General features: G+C 33.0%; 4 protein-coding genes across 12 annotated transcripts in view; 2 read left to right on the top strand and 2 right to left on the bottom strand.

Moving 5' to 3' along the window:
• The first annotated feature begins 28 nt into the window (after positions 1 to 28).
• Positions 29 to 8858, top strand: LOC135836358 (ubinuclein-2-like). 5 transcript variants are annotated; one of them, XM_065351142.1, is made up of 21 exons: positions 29 to 301; positions 1990 to 2103; positions 2702 to 2818; positions 2898 to 3035; positions 3113 to 3217; positions 3288 to 3573; positions 3644 to 3847; positions 3925 to 4159; positions 4246 to 4404; positions 4550 to 4630; positions 4784 to 4876; positions 4955 to 5137; positions 5221 to 6319; positions 6836 to 7069; positions 7144 to 7314; positions 7394 to 7681; positions 7766 to 7932; positions 8020 to 8077; positions 8156 to 8204; positions 8518 to 8586; positions 8659 to 8858. In XM_065351142.1, the coding sequence occupies exons 1-21, from the start codon at positions 140 to 142 to the stop codon at positions 8670 to 8672; spliced, it is 4026 nt and encodes a 1341-aa protein (XP_065207214.1). In that variant the 5' UTR covers positions 29 to 139; the 3' UTR covers positions 8673 to 8858. The 5 variants fall into 5 exon arrangements, 3 of the variants coding, with proteins under 3 accessions (XP_065207214.1, XP_065207215.1, XP_065207216.1); XR_010557024.1 differs by lacking the exon at positions 8518 to 8586 and having other exon boundaries at positions 8042 to 8077; XR_010557025.1 differs by lacking the exon at positions 8659 to 8858 and having other exon boundaries at positions 8042 to 8077; positions 8518 to 8574.
• Positions 8859 to 10974: 2116 nt separating this feature from the next.
• Positions 10975 to 17762, top strand: Mnn1 (menin 1). 2 transcript variants are annotated; one of them, XM_065351129.1, is made up of 5 exons: positions 10975 to 11622; positions 11692 to 11844; positions 11912 to 12148; positions 12226 to 12433; positions 12906 to 17762. In XM_065351129.1, the coding sequence occupies exons 1-5, from the start codon at positions 11208 to 11210 to the stop codon at positions 13717 to 13719; spliced, it is 1827 nt and encodes a 608-aa protein (XP_065207201.1). In that variant the 5' UTR covers positions 10975 to 11207; the 3' UTR covers positions 13720 to 17762. The 2 variants fall into 2 exon arrangements, with proteins under 2 accessions (XP_065207201.1, XP_065207200.1); XM_065351128.1 differs by having other exon boundaries at positions 10977 to 11622; positions 11906 to 12148.
• Positions 17763 to 17861: 99 nt separating this feature from the next.
• LOC135836357 (acylphosphatase-2) lies at positions 17862 to 22165 on the bottom strand. The gene is made up of 3 exons (XM_065351141.1): positions 21845 to 22165; positions 21573 to 21699; positions 17862 to 18133 (listed from the first exon to the last, which is right to left on the bottom strand). The coding sequence occupies exons 1-3, from the start codon at positions 21909 to 21911 to the stop codon at positions 18019 to 18021; spliced, it is 309 nt and encodes a 102-aa protein (XP_065207213.1). The 5' UTR covers positions 21912 to 22165; the 3' UTR covers positions 17862 to 18018.
• Positions 22166 to 22553: 388 nt separating this feature from the next.
• Positions 22554 to 25352, bottom strand: part of fusl (fuseless) — a 33341-nt gene continuing 30542 nt past the window's right edge. For all 4 annotated transcript variants that reach the window (XM_065351134.1, XM_065351132.1, XM_065351133.1 and 1 more), the window contains 3 exons: positions 23830 to 24013; positions 23579 to 23745; positions 22554 to 23172 (listed from right to left, as the gene is read on the bottom strand). In XM_065351134.1, the coding sequence (XP_065207206.1) occupies positions 22945 to 23172; positions 23579 to 23745; positions 23830 to 24013 (579 nt within the window). In that variant the 3' untranslated portion in view covers positions 22554 to 22944. The remainder of the gene's footprint in view (positions 23173 to 23578; positions 23746 to 23829; positions 24014 to 25352) is intronic.

Genomic DNA, 25352 nt, shown 5'->3' with positions numbered 1-25352 from the left:
GAAATCAGATTTATCTTTTACAAACCAAAACACCAAAACAGTTGATTGTAGGATGGCGACATGTGAATACTTATCTGAAATTTGTCCGCGTTTAACGTAATGTATTTAATTATAAATTGCTTTTTATTTTATATTTATAATGTCTGTCGAAAATAAAAGTGATACAAAATCTAATAAAGATGAAAAGTGCGTCCTAAACAAAAAATTGTATTCGGCAACCATCCGTTTAACCGTTTCTCTACGCGAACCTGACGAAGAATCTTGCTCAGTATTCAATTATATTTCTCTCGTCGCCGAAGAGGTAAGCTACGTGGAAATATTATATTTATTCGAGAACAATTCACACACATAATTAACCGAAACCATTTCCATACCCACATATCCAACAATCAATCCATGAATCGGAAGACTACTCAGTGTCGAGGTGTCTCAAAATGGCTCATTAGACTCTCCCCTAAAAAAAAAAGGAAAAAAGCAATTTTTTTCCGTTCACAAATGTACGTGATAATTCAAACTTTCAAAGCACCAAGACGCCATTTTATGGTTAAAAGTTTGATTTGTTGTACATCTGTAGTAATATAAGTTCATCATCCATGCTATCGTTGTAGAGGTGTTTATGAATCGATGTAATTAAACAGTTACTCAATTTTATTCATTATACGAGGTGTATACGACATATCCGTATACTTGTCAAAGTCAGTAGGTACATCAGAAGTGCAATAAAACGAAAGTTACCATAACCAATATCATCTTTGTTCGTATATAGTTTTGGGTGCATTGTCACTATTTATTCTTATCACTATTTTGCGGTGTACTGTTCTGCTATGTGTAACTGAACTTCGTGTTGGTCTCGTATTCTGCATATGAGTGACAAAAACTGAGCTTATTTCCTTCGTACATAGCTTTGGAATTCGGTATCATCTTGTAATTATAATAATATTACGTATGGATAGAATGCATACATGGTTCGTAGCATTCGCCGACTACCTATTATTGTTCCTTGAATTCGTATGCGGCGTATTATCTTACGAGTACTTCAATGTGAAATTAGGCAATAGGAACGTAAAAATTGTTATCGTTTATCGTTGTACTATTTGTAAATTTATGCGGCTAAATTGTAATACTTTTCGGCCAATACACCGTACGTACATTACAGTACGTCGAGTAATCAAATCGTACGTACGATAATGTAGTTACAAATTTTCCATTATAGGCACGAAAGTTAACACCCTTCTGTACAGATAAATAGGTATATTATTGTATGCCTTGGATACCTTCGGCAATAATATTACGTTCGTATTCATTAGCGTAGGTTACATCGCTTGTGACAAATAAACGTAATGGGTATTCTACATTTTCCACTAATAGAATTTTCATATTCTTTCCAACCGGGTTATGGTTATTTTCATTTTTTGAAGGGGAAAAAATATAATCATATCGAAATACCATACTTGTACGTGATAATTACATCGATGGATTTTGTTGTGTAGCGCTATGCGTATGGTACGGTTGGTTATTTTTGGCGGGAAATTTTGCGACTAGGTTTTGCGCTGTACAAAAAGGGCAAAATTCTTTGAATTTATAATTTTTGTACTAAGAATTTCCTTCGGTGTGAAACGAATTGTATGAAACAATTGCAAGTAACTGAATTAGAAAATAATTTGCATCTTCTTTGAAATTATCACTTTAATCCTTGCTCGTAGTATTAGGAGAGTAGAACGTAGTAGGAGGTTCTTTATGAATGGGCGTAAACATTAGTACGTATTTCGTTGAATGTCTTGTCGTTTGATTGGATTTTCCAGCTTCCTTGAAGTGCACTTTGTCGTGCTTACGCGGTTCACGCGTTTTTTTTTTCAGTGTTACCAATCTGTTCAACTTTTGGTTTTATGATTTTTTCCCATTTTTTTTATCAGCTATGATACATACGTAACATTTGTACTCAATTTTAATTTGACGGTGATTTTAATTTATGATTTGTTTTTGTTGCAGAAACGCAATCGAAGACATGCGAAAGAGAAATTAGCTTTGAATGGCAATCTCGATGAAAACGAGGAAGTAGACGATGAAGTGAAAAAATTAGCGCAGCATTTTGAAGAAAAATATGTAAGTTACGAGCACGTCGATATGAACGAACATTAACGATGTACGTTTTTTCCTAGTTCATTGGGCGCTGGGCGGGCATAGAGATGTCAACGGAGGTTCGCCTGAAAGTCAACTCTTCACCCTGAACTAACAACTTGTAATCGTATCTGCAGATGCTCTCTACTCCCGCGCCTTCTCACCTCTCCCCCCCCCCACCGACTAACATTTTCCGAAAAATAAAAATGAAAAATATTGTGTGACGTGTGATCTACAATTTTGTTAAATTCATATCCGTGCACTCGAATTTTAACCCTTCGTTCATGCCTCCTCCCCTCTCCCCCTCAGCTATTTCAATTAAGGTCGAAAATTTACTCCAGTCGAAGAAATTTTCTTGTTTTTTCACTTTTTTTCCAGGGGTGTCTCGCTCTAAATTCATATATCGTACCATGTATTTCAGCCCCCCCCCCCATCTGCCCTTAGAATTTAGAATAGATAAACTGCAGCGCTATCAAATATTACCCATATTTCTATCCTATTCTTTGCTCATGAGTTAAGTCATATTTCGTTCATGCTATTTCAATAGTTTGATTATTAAAAATGAATATTTAATTTTCCACAGGGTGGTGGTACTGCGGCGAAGAAGAAAAAGAAGAAAAAAGCCCCCACATTCTACAATTACACTGAATTAGCGGCTGGATACGACGAAAGTGATTCATTTATCGATAATTCGGAGGCTGTAAGTTGATTTACATTTGAAAAAAAAAAACTCAACGTAATAGAAGTTGAATATTAAAATAAAACCGATTGATTTACAGTTTGATGAAGCTTTACCAGACGAAATGAAAACTTTTCATGGTGGTTACTACGTCAATGTTGGCCAATTAAAATTTAAGAAAGTAGAATTAGGAGATGATAATTCTGAATTCGAAGAAATTCGAGTTGGTAAAAAGAAAGTGAGTATTGAAGATTGAGATTTCCAGCGAATAAAATTGAAATAATTTCTACTAAAATTTATTTCTGTTTAATTCAGAGTTGCGTTATAAAAAGCGACGATTCGGATAGCGAAGACGATTCTAGTAAATCTGATATCGAAAAATCTGAATCAGTCGACGATGAAGTTGAGTCACCGCACAAAGTAAGGTTTTTAAAATTATGCATCATATGAAGATTAACCGAATTCTAACGAATTATCGTCTGTATTGCAGAAGTTACCAGAAGAAACCAATCATAAAGGAGCCGAGAACACTAAAAACGTCAACGAAGTTGTCAAAACAAACGGCAGTGAAAAATTGAAGCCAGAAAAGTCTAAAGAAAACGTACCTAGTAACGGGCCGATTTCGGTGAACGGTGAAATTCTGGTGAAAAAGCGTAAAAAATATAAAAAGCGTCGATTAGAAGAAGACGACGGCCCAGTTGACGGGTTATCCAAACCAAAAAAGAAAGCCATAACTGTAAAGACTTTATTGGAAGAGAAACGTGTGGTTGTTGAAAGTGAGTTTCGGAAGTTTCATTGCGATATTGTGGATATTTTCGATTTTATACGAGTATTTTTTTCTCGCAGATGGCGATACTAGCGTTCCTGTTCCTGCTCCTGCCTCAGTCCCAGCCCCAGTCCCTTCACCCGCTCCGGTTCTCAAACTAGGGGTTGATAATGGTCGAAATTCTATCAATGATGTTATTGAGTCAGTTGTGAGGAACTCGACTAAAGTTCATTCGGAAGATTCTCGAGATAGTACTTGTTCCAGTTCAGATGCTAAATCGATAGGTAAACATTTCATTTCTTCATAAATGTCGAGAAAATTGAAAAAAATTTGAATAAGTAATTGACCGATTTTGTTTCAGATTCTAGAACGAGTTACGATACTGAAAAGGATAGTCATCATGATGAGATGGAAGTAACTGAAGCATCCAGCGCAGCTTGTGGCTTCCCCAACATTCCTAAAGAACAAATCAAGTTACCCGATAATTTACCATCCGACGTGCTAGAATTGATTTCACAGATAAAAAACGCTGCTCAGAATTCTGATTTAGGAGTGAGAACGTTCTTTAATCCGTATATCAATTCTAAATTGTTGAGGTGAGTTGAAATTGATTATTATTACGATGATTTGCGTGTATTTTCGAGAGAAATTTTGTTGATTTTTCTCTCATTTTTGTTCGCAGTCTCGAAATCAAAGTCAGACCATTGATGTCGAGCGCCAGGCACGCTTTGTATGGTCATTTATCCAGTTTTTTACCTTGTTCTAAAGACACTTTAATGAAACGTGCCAAAAAATTATTAATCGAAGAAGAAGAAAAACATATGGCGGAACCATTTAAAAAGTACGTGAACTCGTTCGCAGTCATTGCTGTGAAACAGATGTGTCTTCTATCTGAATTATTTGTCTTTTCTCATCGTGACTTTAATGTTGTTTCAAACAGCAGTGTTTCTGAATTTCCTTTTTAATTGTAAATTTTGTATTTTCAGACTGAAAGTCAATATTGATAAAGTAATGCCAGCCTTACTGAACAATTATGATATAGCGCTACAAAAAGCACTGGAAGAAAAGTAAGTTGAAAGATGAAGCTAAATTGTCGCAGATTTTCAACCCCCTCCCCCCTGATTTATGATGGTGGTTATGCCAGTTTCTGGAAGATGTTTCTAAGTTTAAATTTAACGATGAAATTAATAATGGGCTTCATTTTTTTTTTACTTCTCCAGAGTTAGCGATTCGACCAAAAACGGTGAAGCAGACGAAAAGAAAATTTCGCCGAAGTTACCTCCAAGGAAATTTATATGGACGGAGGAGACAAGGTATCAAGTTTGATTCGTAGAATAAATCCAGTTAATGTTTCTGCCGAATTAATCTTTACTGTTCACCTTTTTCTTCAGGAGCTGTCTTCGAGATTTAGTAGCATGTCGCCAAAAGTGCTTCTGTATGTTGAAACCGAGAAAAGAAACGTCAGACGAATATGTAAGAAAGTTCCTGGAAACTAGAGTAAAATCATTATGGCCTGCTGGGTGGATGGATACGCCTACTCTGTTGAAAGAGTCGCATTCTACTAATAATACTACGTGAGTGCTCCTTTTTCTTCTTCATTCATTAAATACTTACTCTACGCGATAACTATTATTAATCGAATTTCCATAATTTCCAGCGCTAAAGCTAAGAAAACGTCTCTGACGCCTCAAAATACTCCTCCGTCAACAGCATCGTCTTCAACAAGCACGACAACTGCCACATCGGCCGCCCCCGCTGTCACCGTAACTCCGACGACGACAGCGAAAAAATCAGCGCATTCTTCAGTTCCTAGTATTAGTAATAATTCGAACGCTGCAGCTACCAGCATAAGCGCCGCGAATTTCAGCAATTTGTTATCTTTGCAATCGTTAGCGATGCAGTATTCTCAGTCAGATTTGGGTTATCCGATAACAACGAGTTCCAGCATTCCTTACGGGCATGATCTCAATTTATTAACCGCCGCTGCGGCCGCTGGTTCAAATCTACCCTTTTCTATGGATTTACTGTCTCGTATCGCATTCGCTTCTGCGGCTACCTCATCCGGTCACCAAGCGTATACCAAGGGTAAAAGCCCGCCGAAAAAGCAAAGTCCATCGCCCGGATATTCGTCTAGTACGCAGCGATCAACTACACCGCATTCGAATTCGGCTTCATCGACTAATTCGTTCGCAGATGCGAAGAAAAAAGAAAAGATGTCGAACGAAGCTTTGATGTCGCAGTACGCCGATATGATTAAAATGGACCCGGCGCTGAACGCTGCCGCTGCTGCTGCAGCTAGTAAAAATAAAAAAGAGCATCATATGCTGAACCATATATCTCAGTACAATAAACATTATAGTCATAAAACCGAGAAACGTAAAAATGCCGGGCATGAGCGAAAAGAAAGCTTCTCTAATGTGAAAACGTCGACGGTTAGTACTCATAATAATTCGCCTGCAACCAACGCCAAACCTGCATCTTGCGAGGTATTGGATTTATCGCCGAATAAAACCACCAAAAGTGATGCTAAAAGTGAAACCCCCGTCCATCCTAAAACTGAACATCATCATCACCATCATCATCATAAAACTGAATCCAAAACTAATACGACTGTTTCATCGTCTCCGTCTACTGCCAAAGATCATAATTATTGGTCGAGTTCTGCTAAAAAAGACGACGTGCCTGAAGTAAAAGAAATCAAACAAGAAAAACCTATAGTTGTACCTTCGATTCAGCGTTCTCTTAGTACGCCAGCGGTAAGTTGCGAAATTGGAGTGACTTACTGAACTGCTTTAGTACGCTTAGTATGCTTCTATTAGCCTTATTAATTTATTCGTTAGCTTGAATTATTGTGATTTATTGTAATTTTTTATTCGTAGTGATTTTTCACAATTTTTTTTTCCTAATATTAATCACGTACATATTGAATTTTTTCGTTTAGTATTCGTTTAAAAATCCGCGTGTTCTTATTCATCTAAAAATATTAAAATATAGTCATTTTCTAATTTGGAATACTCACACGTCTTAACATTATTACTTCGTAACCTTAGCTCACCTAATATAATTTATCGGCTTTAAATATCTGCTGCTTATATAAAATCTGGCAAATTTCGCAACCGGTAGCCGCATTTCCTTCGCACTGCATTTTAAAATATTGCATAAATCATTATAATTTGTAGTATAAACGGTAATTATCATTATTCCTTCGAAAAATCGACCATTGATCGTTAGCTCCGTCTCTAATTTCACCATTTTTCACGTTTCGTTTTCAGGACACTTCACCACCGCAATCTCTTACACCAAAACCAACCACGCATATCAGTAGAAAACAACGTATTTTGCAAGAAAGCGCAAAATCAGCTGCTCAAGAAATATTCAAAACGTCTGAATCGTCGAAATCACATTCTCACGAGAGTGCTAAATTAACAGCTCAATCTTCTGTTAGTTCTAAGGAATCTACTTACGTTAACGAATCTCGAGATCGTTCCAATCACAATTCCTCTAAGGTAAATTGAAATTCTACCTTATAAATGACATTTTCTGTCGACTGGCGATTAACGATTTGATTTTTTTATCGTAGGAAGATGGATTACCCAGTATTAAAAATGAGAAAAAATCGTTTAATTTATTAGAAGACAAACAATTGATTGAAGAGACTGCCAACGCGACTGATATTTTAAGTAAAATAATTAATGATACGTTGCAGAATGACACACCGCTACAGCCACAATTTACAAATCCTCTGTTCGATGTAAGTAATTTTTTTTCACATCTGACCAACAATTGGGTTGATTCTAAAGCGTTCTTATCCGAATCGATTTTGCCTGCAGAATACCAAAATAAAAAAAGAAATCAAATTGGAAGACGCAGAAATTCATATAAACGATTTCATTAAGGAAAAGCCATCTCAGACATCGACTCCAATCCGAGAACCACGTCCGTCTGTGGAAAAATCATCTTCATCGACAACCACTGCTGGAAGAAAAACACCGAGTAATGATCGAGCTGAAATCGAAGCAGCCGACGTAATAAATGATCTTCTGGCGTTGAATCAAATCGGCGGACGTAGCTCGATGAAACGATTGGATTATCAAGATTCGAGGTATATGGATAATCGGGTAAGATGCACAATATGGAATTGTGGGTCCGAATTAGTAATTTTTTCGTTGTTAATTGAAACTAATTAACTGATTAATTTGCAGCATTTACCTGCGGAAATAAATTTCACCAACGGTTCGTTGATGTCTCAGTCTAGTCCTCATAATGCTAATAATAGTAAAACATCTTCCATACCGAGAATGAATCTTACCGGTTTTCAAGATGAATTTTTGCAGCATATATTCAAAATGGATCGCGATGGTTCTCCGTAGTAAGTATTGTGCATTTTTGTCTCATTCGGGTGCGAAATTTCGGATTCGTTTTCGAATTGAAATTTAACATTGGCTATTTGTTTCAGTAATAGTAACTCTGTTCCGCAGGATAATTGTTTTACGCCTGATTTTCCTACGCTAGAAGTAAGAATTGCTTTTCTGTAGTTCTGGTTGTCTTTGTAAAATTGAATGAGTGAATAATTTCAATTTTTATTTTTTCAGAATAAGAAGTCGTCTTTCAATCATGTTTCAAAATCTTCTGTTAAACCAGGTTAGCCTACATTTGTCCATGTTTTTTTACATCTATAATATGTACTTTTAACTATAGGCCAAAAACTCGTTCTAATTTTGTTTCTTTGCATGAAATAATTCAAAAATATGAATAGTTGAAATATGTAATAAGTACGTTAATTTATTTCAAAACGATCAATAATTTCTATGCTTTCCTTTTTCCCTTTATTCGTGATTTTTCTGATTGAAAAAAAAAGCTTGTACCTAGTTTAATTTTAGAAGAAAAAAATTAAATATCCTGCAATTTTTCACTTATAAAACATTCATCATTGTTTTATAATGTTTATTCGCAGGAAACACATCAATTTTTAATTATCAGTCTGTGATTATGCCTCCTTCGTCTGTCAAATGGCATTCATCAGGTACATAAGCAGAAAAACTGATGATTTTTAAATCTACAACTTGTTTTAATCGTGTTGATATTTTTGTTTCAGAATCAAAATCTTAGCGGTTTGGAATTCAAATGCACTGCCATCATTGCAATCTGTTTTTGTTTCAATTTCGTGTTTTGTTTTTGTTTTTTTTTTGTACGCCCGCGTTGAATTATTTTTCTCAGTGTATAATAATAAAATTCAATGTACATTGAAAGTATGTAATTTTGTAGAATAAACGCGATTTATAAATTTTGTATTTATTTAAAGTGTCGAAACATTTTTATTAAAATGAAAATTCGTGTTACGTTGTATTTTAATTGCGGCTGATCTTTTTTTTTTTTTCTTCAAATATGCAGCATCTGTCTGTGTTGAGAAATGAGAAAGTTTTGAGTTTTGGCGGTTTTAAGAATTTTTGGTGTTCATTGGATTGTATTGAATACTTTTGTTTCAAATTAGAATAAAGCTTCCCTGATCCACTCGGAGCTTGATGGTGATAAAAGAAATTTTCAGTTACTTTTTCAAAATGTAGGTTGCTGAAGTCACTTTTTTAAAAAATTTTCAAATTGTGGCCAAACTTGAAGGAAAAAAAGAAAAATGTTGATGATATCAACAAGTAAAAATTTTCCGAAAGTGGTATCATGTGCACATTTTTATACTTTTAACACTGATTTGGTCTGTTATCAAAATTCACAAAGAAGTCATGTTTCATGCTGAAAATTGTTGTTTTTTTTTTGCAAAAAATTCCAAAAAGTTTCATATTTCCAAAAACGCCGTTTGCTAAAATCTTCACTTTTTTTACCAAAAAGACATACTTTTTTCTAAAAATTTCAAAGTTGGCTGTTTGCCAAAAATTGCTCAAAATTTCTGTTTCTTTGCTATAAATTCCAAAAAGTAATTTTTTCCAAAAAATTGTCCTCCTGAAATTGTCAAAGTCTACGTCTGGCCAAATATTCAAAAATCGTAAGAAGTGGTTTTTTATTTTGAAAATTTTGAAAAGCACTCCTATTTAGACAAAAATTGCTAAACAGTCTCACTTTTTCACCAATGGGCTAAAAAGCTCTGCTTTTTGCTAAAATTTTTCAGATTTGCTGTTTGACTAGAATTTTCACTCTTTAGCTGAAAGTTTTCAGTAAGTCTTTCGGTGTCTTGATTTTACTAAAAATCGTTGAAAAGCCCGCGTCTATTATGAAGAGATTTATTCAAGTCTGGCTTTCTACTGAAAATTACAAAAATTTTTGCTAATTGTCAAGATTTCCAAAGTCTTGTTTTTGGCCAAAAATTGCTTACAATTTTCGTCCTTTTGCAAGAAGTTCTACCTTTTGTTGCAATTTTTAGTTTCATGTTTTGTCAAAATTTGTCAAAAATTCTCCATTTTCTTCTAGGAATGGTATGAAAATCGTACTTTCTTACCAAAATTTGCAAAATAATATGTTTTGACAGAAATTGCGACAAGCGACAACGTGTTCACTTTTTTGTCAGTGAATAATTTTCCAAAAAGGTCTACTTTTTACGAAAAGTGTTGGAGTCGATCGATCGAGGTTTTTTGTGATGTTTTCTGCAGTGAAATGTTTTGTTCACGTTTTGTAATTTTTTTGGTTACTGATCGAAAGTCTTATAGATTATGTAATTTGAAAAAAGGGGCTTCTGGCTTCTGGGTGACCCATCTATAGAATTTGTTGAATGCATGTTTTTCATGCTGGACTAGTATAAGTGAGTATTCGGTGACTAATTGCTCAAAATTTTGAAGTCAGTAAAGTTATCGTCACTTTTTCCAAAAATTTCATTCTCTAGAAGGAAACAAAATCGTTTAATTCATTAAAAAAAGAATTGACAAAAAATATGATTTTTGATTTTCTTATAGGTACCAGTAAATTATGAGTTTTCAAAAATTTTTCAATTTTGAAAGGATTTATTTACGAGTTTGTTTAGATGGCTTTTGCTTTTTCTTTTTCTATTTTGAAGAAATTTCTCTACAACACAACTTCAAAGTTCCACTCTAGTCCACTACTAAATTTTGAATGGATTTTCAAAGTTTCATTTAATTTTATGAATACTCACTCCAGCAGAGAGGAGACTCGAGAGTGGAGAGCAACTTTGGAAGTCTGGAGTTGAGAGTTGAGACATTCTGCCAGTCATATTTTCATCATTTTTGAGATTAATAGACAGAAGAAAACGTACTTTTGAAGCTTCGAGCATCAAATCAAAGCTCAAAGTTGAATTCAGAAAAAAATTCGAAATTTTTAAACCACGTGATCCACAAGTTGCTCCTAAAAAAGCGGAAGTCTGCGCATCCGAATAATTTAGACACCGTCTCTAATTAACCAGACGGAGGACAGAGAGCGGAATGTGCGCAATATTATGTAAACAAAATCGCGGCGTTTTTTTTTTAATATTTTGGTGAAAATAAAAAAAAAACGAAAAAACAATACGGAAACACGCTACAAAGTCGCAGAATTAATTTTTCATTAACCCTTTGTGCTCGTTGTTAAAACACTTGTAAAAATTACGAATTTTACGTAACGTGATGTAATACGTAATCGTTTCATATTATCATCCATTCGTTAAATGTTTTCAATTGCGTATATGATAATTTCAATATCATCACCATAATGGAGGGAATATCGGCGTGCGAACGATTTTTCCCCATTCAAGACATTTCGGAAGTTGTGCAGTTGTTCAAATACGAACTGGAAAACACCAAAGAACCAGACTTAGCGTTATTATCAATCGTTGTTGGTAGTATAGAAAATCTATTGACGTGCAATAGAACAACTGTCGCACCAAATGAAAGTGATGTCTTCGGTAACCCGAAATTACCAGTAATCGAGTATAAAATCGTAGACGCGTTATACAAGAAATTCCAGTCTACCATCAAAGGATATGTCGACATGTCGGTGTTTGGAAATATTAAATATGCTACCAGGGAACTCGTGAAACGAGTATCAGACGTGATATGGAACTCTCTAACTCGAAGTTATTACAAAGATCGAGCTCATTTGCAGAGTTTATACAGTTATTTGACAGGTATGATGATTTCTATGGTTTCTATTCATCTAGCTGTGGCCAAAAGCTCATATTTTGTATCCGTTTTAGGAAGCAAATTGGATTGTTTCGGTGTAGCATTTGCTGTTGTGGCTGGTTGTCAAGTATTGGGGTTCAGTGATGTACATTTAGCTCTCTCTGAAGATCACGCTTGGGTTATATTCGGCGAAGACTCGACTGAGACTGCAGAAGTTACCTGGCATGGTATGTTCCTAGTCTATGCTCGTTAGTACAAGTGGTACGATATTGATTTCTAATTGCGTAGGTAAAGGTAACGAAGATAAAAGAGGACAATCAGTGGATGCTGGCGTTGCTTCAAAGTGCTGGCTTTATTTGAACGGTTGCCCAGTCAGGTGTAACAGATACATGGAGGTTGCCGCTCTAGTATCAGCTATTAATCCCAGTTTGAACGTAAACAGCGACGCTATTGAGGTGGCATTGTTGCAACAAGAGTTGTTATGGTTGTTGTACGATATGGGTCATCTTTCCAAGTACCCAATGGCGATCGGTTAGTTACCTGGGTGCTTTCTTGTAGCTTTGATGTTGGTGTAAAAGATTCTAATTTGGGTGCGTTTAATTTCGTAGGCAATTTAGGTGATCTTGAGGAAATAAATCCTTCACCAGGTAGACCAGCTTGCTCTTCGCTGTTTCAAGAGGCTATTTTAGCTGCTCGTTTGTATTATAAGAATATGCACGTTTATCCGTATACGTACCAAGGAGGATACTTCTACAGACATAATATGTACAAAGAAGCTTTCGAAAGCTGGGCCAATGCTAGTGATGTTCTGAAACAGTGAGTTATTTGTTTTCATCTTTGGAACCCAATAATACAAATAAATTTTTGAGTTTCCGATTTTCGTATAAATGTAAGAGTCTTCCTCCATCCCTCTCTCTCTCTCACTGTACTCATTGTACCAAAGATTGAAGAACAGTTCAGGTTTAGAAATGAAAGCTGTAGCGCCATATTTGGACATTGAGGGGCCAATTTTGGGGGAAATGTGCACATGAAAAATGAATTATTGGACCCAAAATATGCGCTTATTTTACTGAAAAATAAACTTGAATAAATTCAAGACAAAGTTTTCGTATTTTAAATCCAATTACGAGTATTTTTATCTCGAGTACACTTCAATTTCAAGTTGATATCCATATGACTCGGTTCAGTTAAATATTCCTACGTTTATTTTACCGTATAGTTTTCATTTCAATGACACTCGATACTCGACGAATATTTGTATTAACTTCCCCCAATTTTATTTTCTCAGGTACAACTACACTCGAGACGACGAAGAAATCTACAAAGAAGTGATGGAAATAGCCAACGAACTAATTCCGCACATAATGAAAGTAGTGAGCGGTCTGAGCGCTAAATCTATCCTCAAAGATCCCGAATGTTTCGCGCACCTGTTACGCTTTTACGACGGTATCTGCCAATGGGAAGAAGGCAGTCAAACACCAGTACTGCATATCGGCTGGGCGAAGCCATTAGTCAATACTATCTCGAAATTCGACGCACAAGTCCGAGGCCAAGTAACCATACTAGAGCAAGACTTCATCAGTGAAACTGGTGACGAGAATTGTAACAATGTTAACCCAAGCAAGAACGAAGAACGCCTGGAGAAGGAGAATGGCAAATCGAACTTTGTTAGCGATACGATTACCAGCGAGAATTCGAAAAATGAACTCGATTCGGCCAACTTGCATCCAGGTATTAAGGAGTTAACGGCTGCTTGCGGAGAAAAACTGCTTAATCGAGATTTCCTCATACAAGGCGGTGGCGAACCTTTTGTCGGTGATTCGGATGTGATCAAGGTATGCCCACCTTTGGCTGGTGAAAACGATAACGATGTTTTCGAAAGCGTCGTCATTACACAGACTCATCAACCTAGAATCATACTAACCAGTGAGAAAATGAGAGGATTGAAGAATCTTCTTTTGGGTGAAAAATTGAATACGCATGCTATATCTTTGCAATTGACTGCTCAGTCTCAGGTACAAGTTGGTAGTAAGAAGTCGATGTTCAGAGAGTCTTCGGAATCCGGTATAAACGTACGCTCTAAAAGATCTCGACGAGAATAAACATGATTTTACTTCATTTCAAGACTTACCAGTCTCTAAACATTACCTGATTTTCCTTTTCGTTTCTTTCTTTCTTTTTTTTTTCATTTTTTAATGTAAGTGAATCAAAATTATTTATTTAGGACTTAGGTGCACATGCGCTCGTAAATTTATGTATGTTTGTTTTTTAGCTGAATTTTCTGTCGTGTCTGCGTGGAAAAAAGTGAGGTTTAGGTCATCTATTTTCATAAAAATTGACTAAATTGTTTTAAAAAGTGATGAAAAATTTAAAAATTTTAGAAAATGATTCGAATAATTATCTGAAGTGTTCATTACTGAGATACAAAAACTTTTTTTTAAAGTACTCAAAAATCATTTCAGAATTTGAGAACATTTAATTAATGAAAAAAAATTTTTAATTGGCAAAAATGATTTTAAAATTGGTTAATTTTTAAAAAAAATATTTTCAGCGATTAGTTTTTAATTTTTTTGACTTGATTTGAATATTCCAAAATTTTATAAAAAGTGCTTTGAAAATTCACAAAAATGATTTCAAAATTGTATCAAATCATTTGAATAACTTTGAAAAATTATTTTGAAATTTTTCAATGCTTCATGAAAACAATTTAAAAATATCACAAAAACACTTATTTCAAAAATTTGTAAAAATCATTTCAAAATTTTGTAAAAATTACTCGAATATTCACAATCAAAAATTATTTCAAAAATTTGAAATGGTTTGAATAATCACGAAAACTATTTTGAAAATTCACTGTCAAAAATTTGTTCAAAAATACTTTCGAGGCCCCCCCCCTCCCCTCCAAATTGCTTTAAACATTTTTAACGTTTTAAATACTCATTCACAATAATAATAATGTTTTTTAAATCTTCGATAATTATTTTAAAATTGTTTCAAATAATCACGACACTTTTTTCCATGCTTTGCAAATATTTTGAAAAAAAAAAAGAAAAACAAGATATGTAATTTTGAATTTAATGGTCAGAATTACTTCGATAATTTGAAATAATTTACCTGCTCCGCAGCGACAATGTATTGAAAATTCAGCTAAAAATTTTCGTAACTCACAAAACTCTGGAAAGCAGAATTTTTTCCAATGTACCAATCGATAACCATATCATTAAAATGAACATACGATCGCCTTTTCAAAAAAAATAGATCATCATTGCGAAAAATACATTCTGTTTGAACGTATTACATGTTCTTAGAAAGATGAAAGACAATGATTCATTGAGACGGTAAACGGTTCTAATTAATGAGCGTACTAATAGTAAGTGTTTTTTTTCCCTTCGTTTTAAATGTAATTCAAAGACGAACGGCTCTGTTGTTGGAAACATTCCAGGATTTTGTTGTTATTGTTGTTGTTTTTTCGTCAACTTTCAAATGTGTCGGCAATTAAAAATACCACGTTAGAAAAAAGTCGCTCTTTGATCATACAACGTGTAATTAATAAAATTTAATAATGGTAAAAGTTAAAGCGATCGTACGTATTTTAAATTGCACGTGTAGTATACTTTTTGACAAAACTATTCGCAACTTGATTGAATTAACCAACCCCAACGGTGATTAAAACATAAGTTCTCAACAATGATACCGATGTCGTTGACAATTAACAAAATTTAGTCGCATTTGTGCCATTAATTTTTCGCGTTGCCTTTTAACTTTGCAATCTTTACCATTTTATACCTTGGAAAAAAAATGTGATCGATGAATGTACACGAACCACATTGAATTTGTCGACGAAATCCATACAATGTGATAAATTTAAAATGAAAAAAAAAAATACGGCATTGTGTATTAGTGATTGTTAAAGTTAAACTATTCAATGTTCTAGTTCCTCTTATTGTTATTATAATTTGTTTTTAACTTTTAGCATATCTTTCCTCAGAGAATTTAGCTATAGAATAGATGCATAATATTATACTATTAAAAAAAAAAACCTCGTCGTGCGAAGGTAATTGAGTTTTATAATTTTACGTATGCCCTTATTTTTTTATTATTTTTTTTTTCTTATAATTTCACATGCGTTTTTGGTTTATTTTTAAGTGCGTTGTTCCTGGTTCGCTTTTGAGCAAAATTTTGAAGACAATATGAGTGTTTTAGTTACCGCAAAAACGCTGTTATACTATCACATTTTTATTTTTTTATTTTATTTTCAAACTTTTATTGTATTTTTCTTTTTTTTTTTTATTATTTTTTTCGGTTGAAAATTAATTCAATTTGGCGTGATTGAAACATCATAATAACTCGATTACCATTTGCTTGAGATTATTTTTAAATGTTTTTGTCTTATTTTATCGTGTTAGTTTTAATTGTTAATTTTTACCCAGTCAAGTTTTAAGCCTCCTTTTTTTTTCTTCGGGGAAATTCATCGTGTCGTTGGAAGTGTGTTTGCAGATGTGATAGACCGATGTTTTTGATTGAAAATTTTTTTTTATCAATATTACGTATTGCGGTGGTTTTTTTCATCTCAATTAACCACATTAAAAATATGTAAAAAATCGACCAACTTTTCGGTTTTATAAAAATCGGTAAAAATTGTTTTCAAAAAAATCTCAAAGTTTTACTTTTTTCCAAAAGTTATCTGAAAGTTTCATTTTTTTGATAGAAAATAACTAAATAGCCCATTCGCTGAAATTGTCGAAGTCTCGTTTTTCGCTAAAAATTAGCTGCTGGCAAAAATTACCAAAAGATAAAAACCAAGGTTTTTTGGTCATTTCTTTATTCATGCTTTGTCATTTTGGAAATTTGGTTATTTTTTTTGGGGGGGGGGGGGATTGAGTAAGATTCATAAAATATTGCAAATTATACATTCCACGACACGAACCAATCGACAAGTCTTCCAACAGAATCATATTACCCTAAATGGCCGGTGAGGGGAGGGGGAGGGGGGAACAGAAACTCAGAAAGACCATACATGTATAATTATAATTATATAGGATGTAGATGTTCCTGGTATCGACTTCAACTTTGAGATACTGTCAGTTCACTTCTGACAGATGTATCGATTGGTAATTTTGATATTGTCTTTGAACAGGGACAGATACTAATGTTCAGAGTGAATCAAATAGAGCTATAAAAAAAAATTCTGCAGTGTAGACTACATCGCAATCGAGCCTTTTGTGAAAAATGACGGGGTAAAAACAAATTCCACGGTGAAATTTACTACATACTTCGATACCGGTAACGTAATTAAATTTAATGAAGTGCAGTATGGCTGTGAAAAAAATTTTCTAGGATGCCAGGAGATATTATTTTTAAAAGATTTTTAAACGTACCACTTGTAATCTCTATATGATTTATTTTACATGTTAAGATATTTTTAGGTTTGTGATATATTCTATTTTATATATGCTGTTAATTTTTATGTACTTTTTTCCCTTTTTTTATTTTTAATTCTATTATTTTAATAAGTAATGTACGGTTTTGTGACAGTATTTTTCATATTCTTCTTCCTAAAAAAAAAAAAATTACTGAACAGAAAAATCATCGATGAAACATAAACTGTGTACTCAGTATTATTTGTACGTACAGTGGGGAGCCTATACATATTTTCTTTATTTAAATCCCTTTTCTTTTTTCTTGACGTCACATTTGATGATAGGTATTTTTTTTAAAATATTCTTTCTACCCTAATCTCCTTTTTCCCATGACTGTAAAATGAGTTTTGATTTTTCATTATTAAAATTTTTAGTGCATAGATGTTTTACTCATGAAAATACTGAATTTAATAGAAACATTTTAAAATAAAAACCATAAAATTTTACATTATTAGAGACTTTTGTTACGTAGAGATACCTATTTTCCCATATTGCTTGTTACATTTTACATTATTATACCTACCGACGTATTAAACATTCCGTTTTTTTTTTTAATTTTCTGCATTTATATATGTTTATTGTTTATATGTTAATTAGATGTTACGATTTATTTGAATATGTTATTCGTTAATGTAAAGTTAAGTTTACATAATTAACTTTTGAAGTTAATCAGAATTGTTTTGTTATCTAGTACATATATTTAATATATCAGCTAATATTTTTGACTCGTCGTTTTTTTCTGTATCTACCTTTCTTGATTCTGAGATACCATGTACGGTTGAACTTTGAGAAAGGATTTATACAAAGGAGGGAACGATGGAGAATAATCCTGTATAGTTTATTTTTATCACAACAACATTGGATAGAAATTTATAAAATTAACATTCGTTTTTAAATTAGGTACCCTTAAAATTACTCATTTACAAAGAATTATTTACAGAATACAGATACAGACGAGTTCGAATAATGAGCATAATTATGTTAAAATCTTATACTGAAATCCTTGAATTCTTTTTTCACCAAGTACTCGAAATTGGACAGTTCACATTTTTCGATTCGACATCCTGGGCTTCCTTCTTTCGCCAGCCAGGTGATCCTATCGGTGGAAGTGAAACGAAAGAATAATTATATTAGTCATTTAAAGACTGGATACTGAATCGAAAATAGATAAATTAATCTTGAAAAATCTGTATGAATAAGATAAATGAGAATATGATTAACTGTATGTAATGTGCTATTTGGTTAAACAGTGTAATTTTTTTTATCAGACTTAACACTTGAAATTCCTAGAACACGTGATCGTATAGTTTTAATTATGGAAAGATGGATGTGTGGACCGTGGAGTTTGGAATTTGGCTACAGTTTCCAAAAAGCACGTTTGTCCGCAGACGTACCTACTCCTGGTTAGATGTAAGTAGGTAATAAAAAGAGAAAAAAAACTTTGTGAATTTAATTTGGCATAATTTGCTATAAATAACAACGTGATGAATTTTTACGCTTAATTTACATTTACCTACATATTTGAAGTCTGTTGTACGAGTTTCATTTTTGAAAGAAAACAAACAGAAAGTGTGAGATAATTGAAATTAGTCGCCAATTAGAATAAGTAATACAAAAGTTATTGCTGGGAAGGAATTCTTGTTTAGATTGGATCTTTTGGCAAATGATTTTGTATTTTTGTACTTATTTCTGCGAGAAAAAAAAACTGTTCAGCTGCTTGAAAAGGTATGCTTTTTAAAATTCTTAAAATATAACATCAATCAAGCGACGAAGTAGGTAAATTGGTACAAGAATGGCACATACCTACTTAATAACGACGAAATTGATCCGCCAGTCTTTATTCCAGAAACACCTATTTCATGGTCGCATGAATAGTTTTTTTAGAGCTCATTTTTCTCAACAAAGGCCTTGTAATGTGAGATTGGACAGTAGGGGCGAAGCAAACCAATTTTACTCGTGGGAGGGAAGGGGAGAGATCTTGAAAATGCCGACTACAAAATTGCAAATTTTCCAGCAACTTGACTAGCAACTGAGTTGAATTCAAATTTTTTTTATCAAGAAGTTGGAAAAATTGAAAGATATACACATGAACAATGATTAAATATAACGTGATTTTGATGAGTTTTCGAAGTTCATAAATATTAAGAAAAGTTCAAAATATTACCCGAGTGCAGCGAGGGCGAAAATTTTTTGAGGAATTTTGTTTAAAAAGTACCTAGTGGTTTTTGACAATTTTAAACGAAATTTACAAATTTCAGAATTGTCATGTTCATTATTGAACATTCAAAATCCCCAACTCGCCAAACTTGTCACTCAAAATTGCCAACTTTTACCAACTCCAAAATGACTGAGAGGGACAAAGCCCCCCAAGCCCCCCGGTCACTTCGCCCCTGTTGTGCAGCTTCACTCCAACTCAAAAAAAAATGTATTTGTAAGCCATATTTTCACTCCGATCTCACTGTGATTAGAAGGCAACGTTTGACAAGAGCAAAAAATAGGTATATATTTTTCGACATTTTACCAATTTTTTTGAAAAATTTGTACCCTCAAGAAAAATATTTTTTTCTTCTCTCGTGATGAAATGGACAATTCACAAACGATTTTAATTTACTTTTGAACGAAAATACAGTGTTCCGAATAACAGATCGTTCGATTTTTTTCATCAATTTATGCATTTTTTGGGCTATTTTGAAAAAAAAAAAAACTCATAGAACTCAACATTTTGCATTTTGACAGAAATTTTTTCTTTGAAAATAACACGATGGATAGGTAAGGTATCCACGTTTTGGTAAAAAAAAATGAGTAAGATCGAAGACTGAATGGACCAGAAGTGACTTTGTCAGATCGTTTTTAAAAATCCATCTTGTTTATTTTGAAATGAACATAGTAGTACCTATTTTTTGCTACTTCCATTCCCTTCTCCCACTCAATTGTTAGGTAGAAACATGTAAACAGATCGAGTTCATTTTTTAAAAATTTATAAATTCGAAGTAAGTATATTTTTATAACTTTTTAAAGAATCTTATCGTTTTTTTTTTTTTTGAAAAAAAAATTATTCTGATACCGAAAATTAAAATTCTAAGTTTGCATCTCCCAGAATTTAGGTTGATAATTCGGGTACCTATTTTTAATTTCTACTCACCAACCAAAAAATAAGGGGTGGGGAAACTTTGGCATCAACCTATAACTCGACTGGATCAAAATTTGAGCTGACGTTCCTGGAATTTCTTATTGTAACCACCAAACCAGCGACAACAATCGATGTGATCGAAGGAGTGTCCAACCAATTTCATTTTTCCCTTTCCAGAGCAATTTGAAACGTATGGAGAAAATTGAAAACTCGCTGGAGGGTCCAGAAGGGTCTTACATGATACGTAGTTTTCAAAATGAATGGTTGGATTGAAGATTGAAGTAATTATATTCACATTAGGTAGTTCTTTTTTTTCTGGAAAAAATTTTAAATATGAAAAAGCTAAAAAGTCACCAGAAACCAGTTACGTAGTTTTAAATTTTTTAAATAAAATTTTTAAAAATTTATTTACAATTTGAAAATGAATCTCATGTTCATATGAGGATTGAGAATCAATTTGACTACCTCGTTTGCGATGTAGGAAGGTAGTATCAGATCTAATTAAGCCCTGAACTATTGTAATTTCAATAAATTGCATCATTTTATAGGCTAATGCATAAATAAACTTATTTTCTAATTTTTCATTATTTACAATGGAATAATGCGGTGGTAGCCAAATTTTAAAATAAATTTTGCCACGTTGCCAAATATACGCTCGAAATTTTATTTATTTATTTTTCTCGTTTACCCCGCGGGAATTCCTGAATTTTAGTCAAGCGAAATTTCTGGTTATAGGTGAAAATTGCAACGAAATATTCAAGGGGGGGGGCATGCGAATAAATAGAAAAAAATGTTCAAAAGTTTTTTTTAATGTACCTATCAATCAAATATGTATGTACAAATATAAAATTTGTATTTCTTTACGTAATATGCAGGTACTTTTTATCCGTTCTTAAATTCATAAAACGGGTACCCTACCTACCTAGCTAGTGGCTCTGGCTACCAACCTATGGTGCACTTACAATGTATGAGTAATGGAATGTGGATAGTTATCAGCTGTCTTTGATTAGCCAGACCCAGATGAGGCAATAAAATGTACTCGAAATTATAATCAGTGATCATAGACCGTAGATCTCAACATATACTTATAGGTACTACAAACTTGGCGGAAGATTGAATAAATGTAGGTAGATGTGTTATCAGTCTCAGTTTAATTACCTATAGGTCATTAAAAATAAAACGTACATCCAATGGGATAGATAAATATTCGAATTATAATTTTTAGGCAAATTTTCAATGATTGTTCTGATTTAACCATGCACCTTACATTATGCTGGTAATATGATTAGAGGTGTTAATTGGAGCATTTGTATGAAAAAAACACACACACACAAAACAGGCAGATAGGAATAAACTTTCTAATCATAGAAATATTCATTAAATTTACTCAAGCATACCTACTTACATTTTATCGACGCCACTTTTGGTTCCTTGCATTTTACCAACAATGGTTCCTTTTTTACTATTTTTAATCCATCCAACAACGCTGAGTTCAACGCATCTGTCACGACAGTATTTCGTGAAGTAAACACCTAGTACAGTTTAAAATAAAGGCTCGATCAATTGATCGGAAAACAACTCAAAACTCGGCTCAAATAAATCGATTAAATTGTGTTCAATTTCCTCTTTCGAGTCGATAGATTTTGAAAAACCAATCGTAGATATAATTTTGCTTACCTTGCACTTTTCCAAACACTTCGAATTCGACCGAAATAATAGTTTCGCGTGAGTTTTCCGGTATCATTATTTAATTTCTCGCGTTTACGGAAAAAATTCACCAAAGGGTAAATTTTACCTACACCTTACACGATGTGCAAACACGAAACGGACACTGATAACGTTTTGATGTGTACTTGCGTTGAAAAGTTCTATTTTAGTTTAACGATTTGTTAAGAAATCACTGTGTGTCCTCTTCGTTGACTTCGTGTTTGTTGCTTCGACGCCAATTAATATCTTTTAATCTTACCTCTGTATTGTTTTCGTTTAATTCTTAAAAGCGTAAACGTGTCGAGATGTATGAATCGAAGGTGTCTTGCCAAAAAAAGAATTCGTTCCGTTCTCGATGAAAACAGTAAAAATTGATGAAAATTATTGCCAAAATATACCTATTTAACAACCTATTGAAGAGAAATAGTAAATAATAAATATTTTAAATTTAATTCTTATTTAGATAGGCACCTATGTTGGGTAATTTGAGATCGATTTCACGATGTGTTGTTTTATGATTTCGTAATACATTTATTTAACATCTACGTAGGCATAGGAAATTAAAATTTTACGATTTACATTTAGCCTATTTTTATTCCCAATTTCGTTCAATCGGTACTACGAAAATAAAAGAATAACAAAACATAATATTAAATAGGTACAACAAAAATTTAACAAATTTTCGATCAATAAGTGAAATTTTAATTTCATACAATAAATCACAACAAGTGACTACAAAATTTAATACTTACTATTACAATATAAAAATACAATACTCAATTGTACATATAAAAAATTATCAGTAGACCCACTTTACAGATCATTTCACTCAATAAAAAATCTCCCGATCCCGCGAAAAATCATTCGATATCCCAAATAAATGCGTCAGCAACGTTTAAATAATTCTATACATTTTAAAATGAATTCTCATATAACGAGTAAGGATTTTTTTGAAAATTATTATAATCCCACCAGTTTACATAATATATTGATGATTAATATAATTACACTTGCATAAAAAAAATTATGTTACAAAAGGTACAAAAATTATTTCAAAATTCCGATATCAATCACGAATTTGGTTTTTCATCGTTATTCGAGTTCACTTCGCCGTTTCCAGTATTTGGCGAATCGTTCACTATGAGCGGGACTTGTTGATGGTTAATTTCACTGATGATTTCGGTTTCTGACTTTTTATCTCGATCGTCGTTGAGTCTACAGTCGTCTTTTTTTTCGACGTTGAGTACTTTGTTGGTGACATTGTTGAGCTCTACGAGCGTTTTCTTTTTTTGCTTTTCCTACATTATTACGAGCAAAGAAACAAAAGGAAATCGATAATTATGTTTTACGTAATTCTACTTCATGTAGCATCCTGTCCTAAATTGAGTTAGTGATTTAGGAAGAGTCAATTAATAAGTTGGAGTACAAACGGTTTTGTTACATAATTGAGATTACAATAACGTACCGTGACAATATTTTCTCAGATTATAAAAATTAAAGATATTAAACGTGCAAATACGAGCATTGCTCGTAATGGATTTCATTTCGTACAAGTAGTATTATTTTTTTTCTATTTACTTTCCAAAATGATCGTTTTTTTTTTTGGAAAAGAATACCATAAAATTATGAGATTGTGAGAAGCGGGATTTCAAATAAAAATCGATGAATTAGAATGTACTACATAGTATAGGTAGGTATAAGTACCTGAAATCGTAATCGGAAATAGTAGCAAGGAAATTCTACACAATCTTCTCCATTTTCTTCAGCATCTATATAAACGCCTCGTACTAATAATGTATTCGATGAATTAAATATGACTAGAATAAAGAAACTCAGGAAATGTAAAATCACACAGTTCGTTAACGAATTTTCTGTAACAAAGAAATCGTTGCGAATTAATGAGATACCTATTTACAAATTACGAAAAATAAATGAAAAATTCGAGGATGTCGTACCTAAATTGACGTATTCTTCTAATAGAATCCATATTCCTCGCCAAATGTTTATCGTACCACAGAAAGATATTACAACGTAGGTGTCAATTATTACCAATCTCTTCCAACCATGATACATTCGTATAAGTATCTTCATGAATCGTTGTAACGCAAACGTCGCGAATACGATCGAGTACCCGATACCCTGACGAAGAAAAATATTTTCCGTCAATTAAAATCCTAATTAAAAGAACACAGCTGCATTACATGAGCATACAACAAATCATAAAAATCTCTTTCTAAACTCTGATAATTCAATTGGCCCTAATTAAGTGTACCAATTTTATTAAATTTAGTCATAGCAACAGCGTGTCCAAAAAAAAAGCTCAATTACCTATTAGATATATCGTGTTTTCTTCTAATGGTTTTTTTCAAGTCGAAGTTTCAATTTAAAATTTGCTGAAAAAGCTTCGCCAAGGGAGAGACTGGAAAACTGAGAGGAGATCGTTTTCTAAATATTTGCGAAATTGATTATTATAAAACGCAAAAATTAACTACCTACCTACTTTCAGTTCTAGAATAGCTCATATAACGTTAATTAGTGAGCCTTATTTTTAAAAAAAAGTTACCTACATTATTTTTCACAAAGTGCCAGCGTTAATCTGATTTTAAAAATTACTCTGTCTGTGGTAAGAGAAAATCAAAAGGTACGTCACAATAAATAGCCAGAGATCGTAGCATTTGGAGGCCACTGATAAATAATATACCTAATCTTCTCCTTCCAGCTGAAGGATTGGAAAACTTTAGCCAAAATTGATGCAGCTAATTGAATCAAAATATCAAAGAGAAAATTTTAGAAATAAAATATCTGATAAAATTTACAAAAAATTGTAGAAAGGATTATCAATGATTTAAAATAAGTAGCTCGAAATATTGATATAATTAATTGCAGTACATACCTAAGTACCTACCTAATAACTAATAAGATACTAATATCGTAAAAATAAGGTAAAATCGTAGAAATGTTTTAGAAATTGGTGCAATACGTACGAGGTGATTGCAAAATGTACAAAAAATATGAGAACATTTTCAGTTTTTTGTTTCTGTTTTTAGGTACTCGTACTATTTTGCATTTCCAACAGTTTTCATTTTTTTGGGGTGGTGGAAGGGTAGAGGGTGGCGGTGGAGGAGGGAATTTACCGCAGTTTTTACAAATTCTAGGTCCATTAAATAAATTGATTTAATTAATTTTATAAACATTGTAAAAATTTGCTTTCATTTTATTTGTAAAACTTTTAAAACGATTCTACAATATTTTCTTGCATTCAATAAAATATGTACAACTTTTTTCTATTTGAATGATTGAAACAACGTTTTCGACTGACAAAATGCTGTTTTGATGGACTAAGCAGGGCCAAGGGATATTTTCATTTCAAGAACAACGATACGAACAAAAAGGTTCGTCGAGGAGTGATAGTTGGTGATTGAAGGCTTAGGGTAAAAATATCTATGGAAAACAAAAGTGTGAGCCTTCACTTACAAGT

Source organism: Planococcus citri, chromosome 2, assembly GCF_950023065.1.
Source record: "Planococcus citri chromosome 2, ihPlaCitr1.1, whole genome shotgun sequence".
NCBI classification, from domain to species: Eukaryota; Metazoa; Arthropoda; class Insecta; order Hemiptera; family Pseudococcidae; genus Planococcus; species Planococcus citri.
This window is presented reverse-complemented; position numbering and strand designations above follow the sequence as displayed.

Coding starts and splice junctions, on each gene's coding strand:
- LOC135836358 (XM_065351142.1), top strand. CDS start 140: ATGTCTGTCGAAAATAAAAGTGATACAAAATCTAATAAAGATGAAAAG. Junction 3,036..3,112: donor TTCGAGTTGGTAAAAAGAAA/GTGAGTATTGAA, acceptor TGTTTAATTCAG/AGTTGCGTTATAAAAAGCGA. Junction 7,682..7,765: donor CGAGGTATATGGATAATCGG/GTAAGATGCACA, acceptor ATTAATTTGCAG/CATTTACCTGCGGAAATAAA.
- Mnn1 (XM_065351128.1), top strand. CDS start 11,208: ATGGAGGGAATATCGGCGTGCGAACGATTTTTCCCCATTCAAGACATT. Junction 12,149..12,225: donor CAAGTACCCAATGGCGATCG/GTTAGTTACCTG, acceptor TTAATTTCGTAG/GCAATTTAGGTGATCTTGAG. Junction 12,434..12,905: donor GCTAGTGATGTTCTGAAACA/GTGAGTTATTTG, acceptor TTATTTTCTCAG/GTACAACTACACTCGAGACG.
- LOC135836357 (XM_065351141.1), bottom strand. CDS start 21,911: ATGATACCGGAAAACTCACGCGAAACTATTATTTCGGTCGAATTCGAA. Junction 21,700..21,844: donor AGTGTTTGGAAAAGTGCAAG/GTAAGCAAAATT, acceptor AAACTGTACTAG/GTGTTTACTTCACGAAATAC. Junction 18,134..21,572: donor AAAAGTGGCGTCGATAAAAT/GTAAGTAGGTAT, acceptor TTCCACCGATAG/GATCACCTGGCTGGCGAAAG.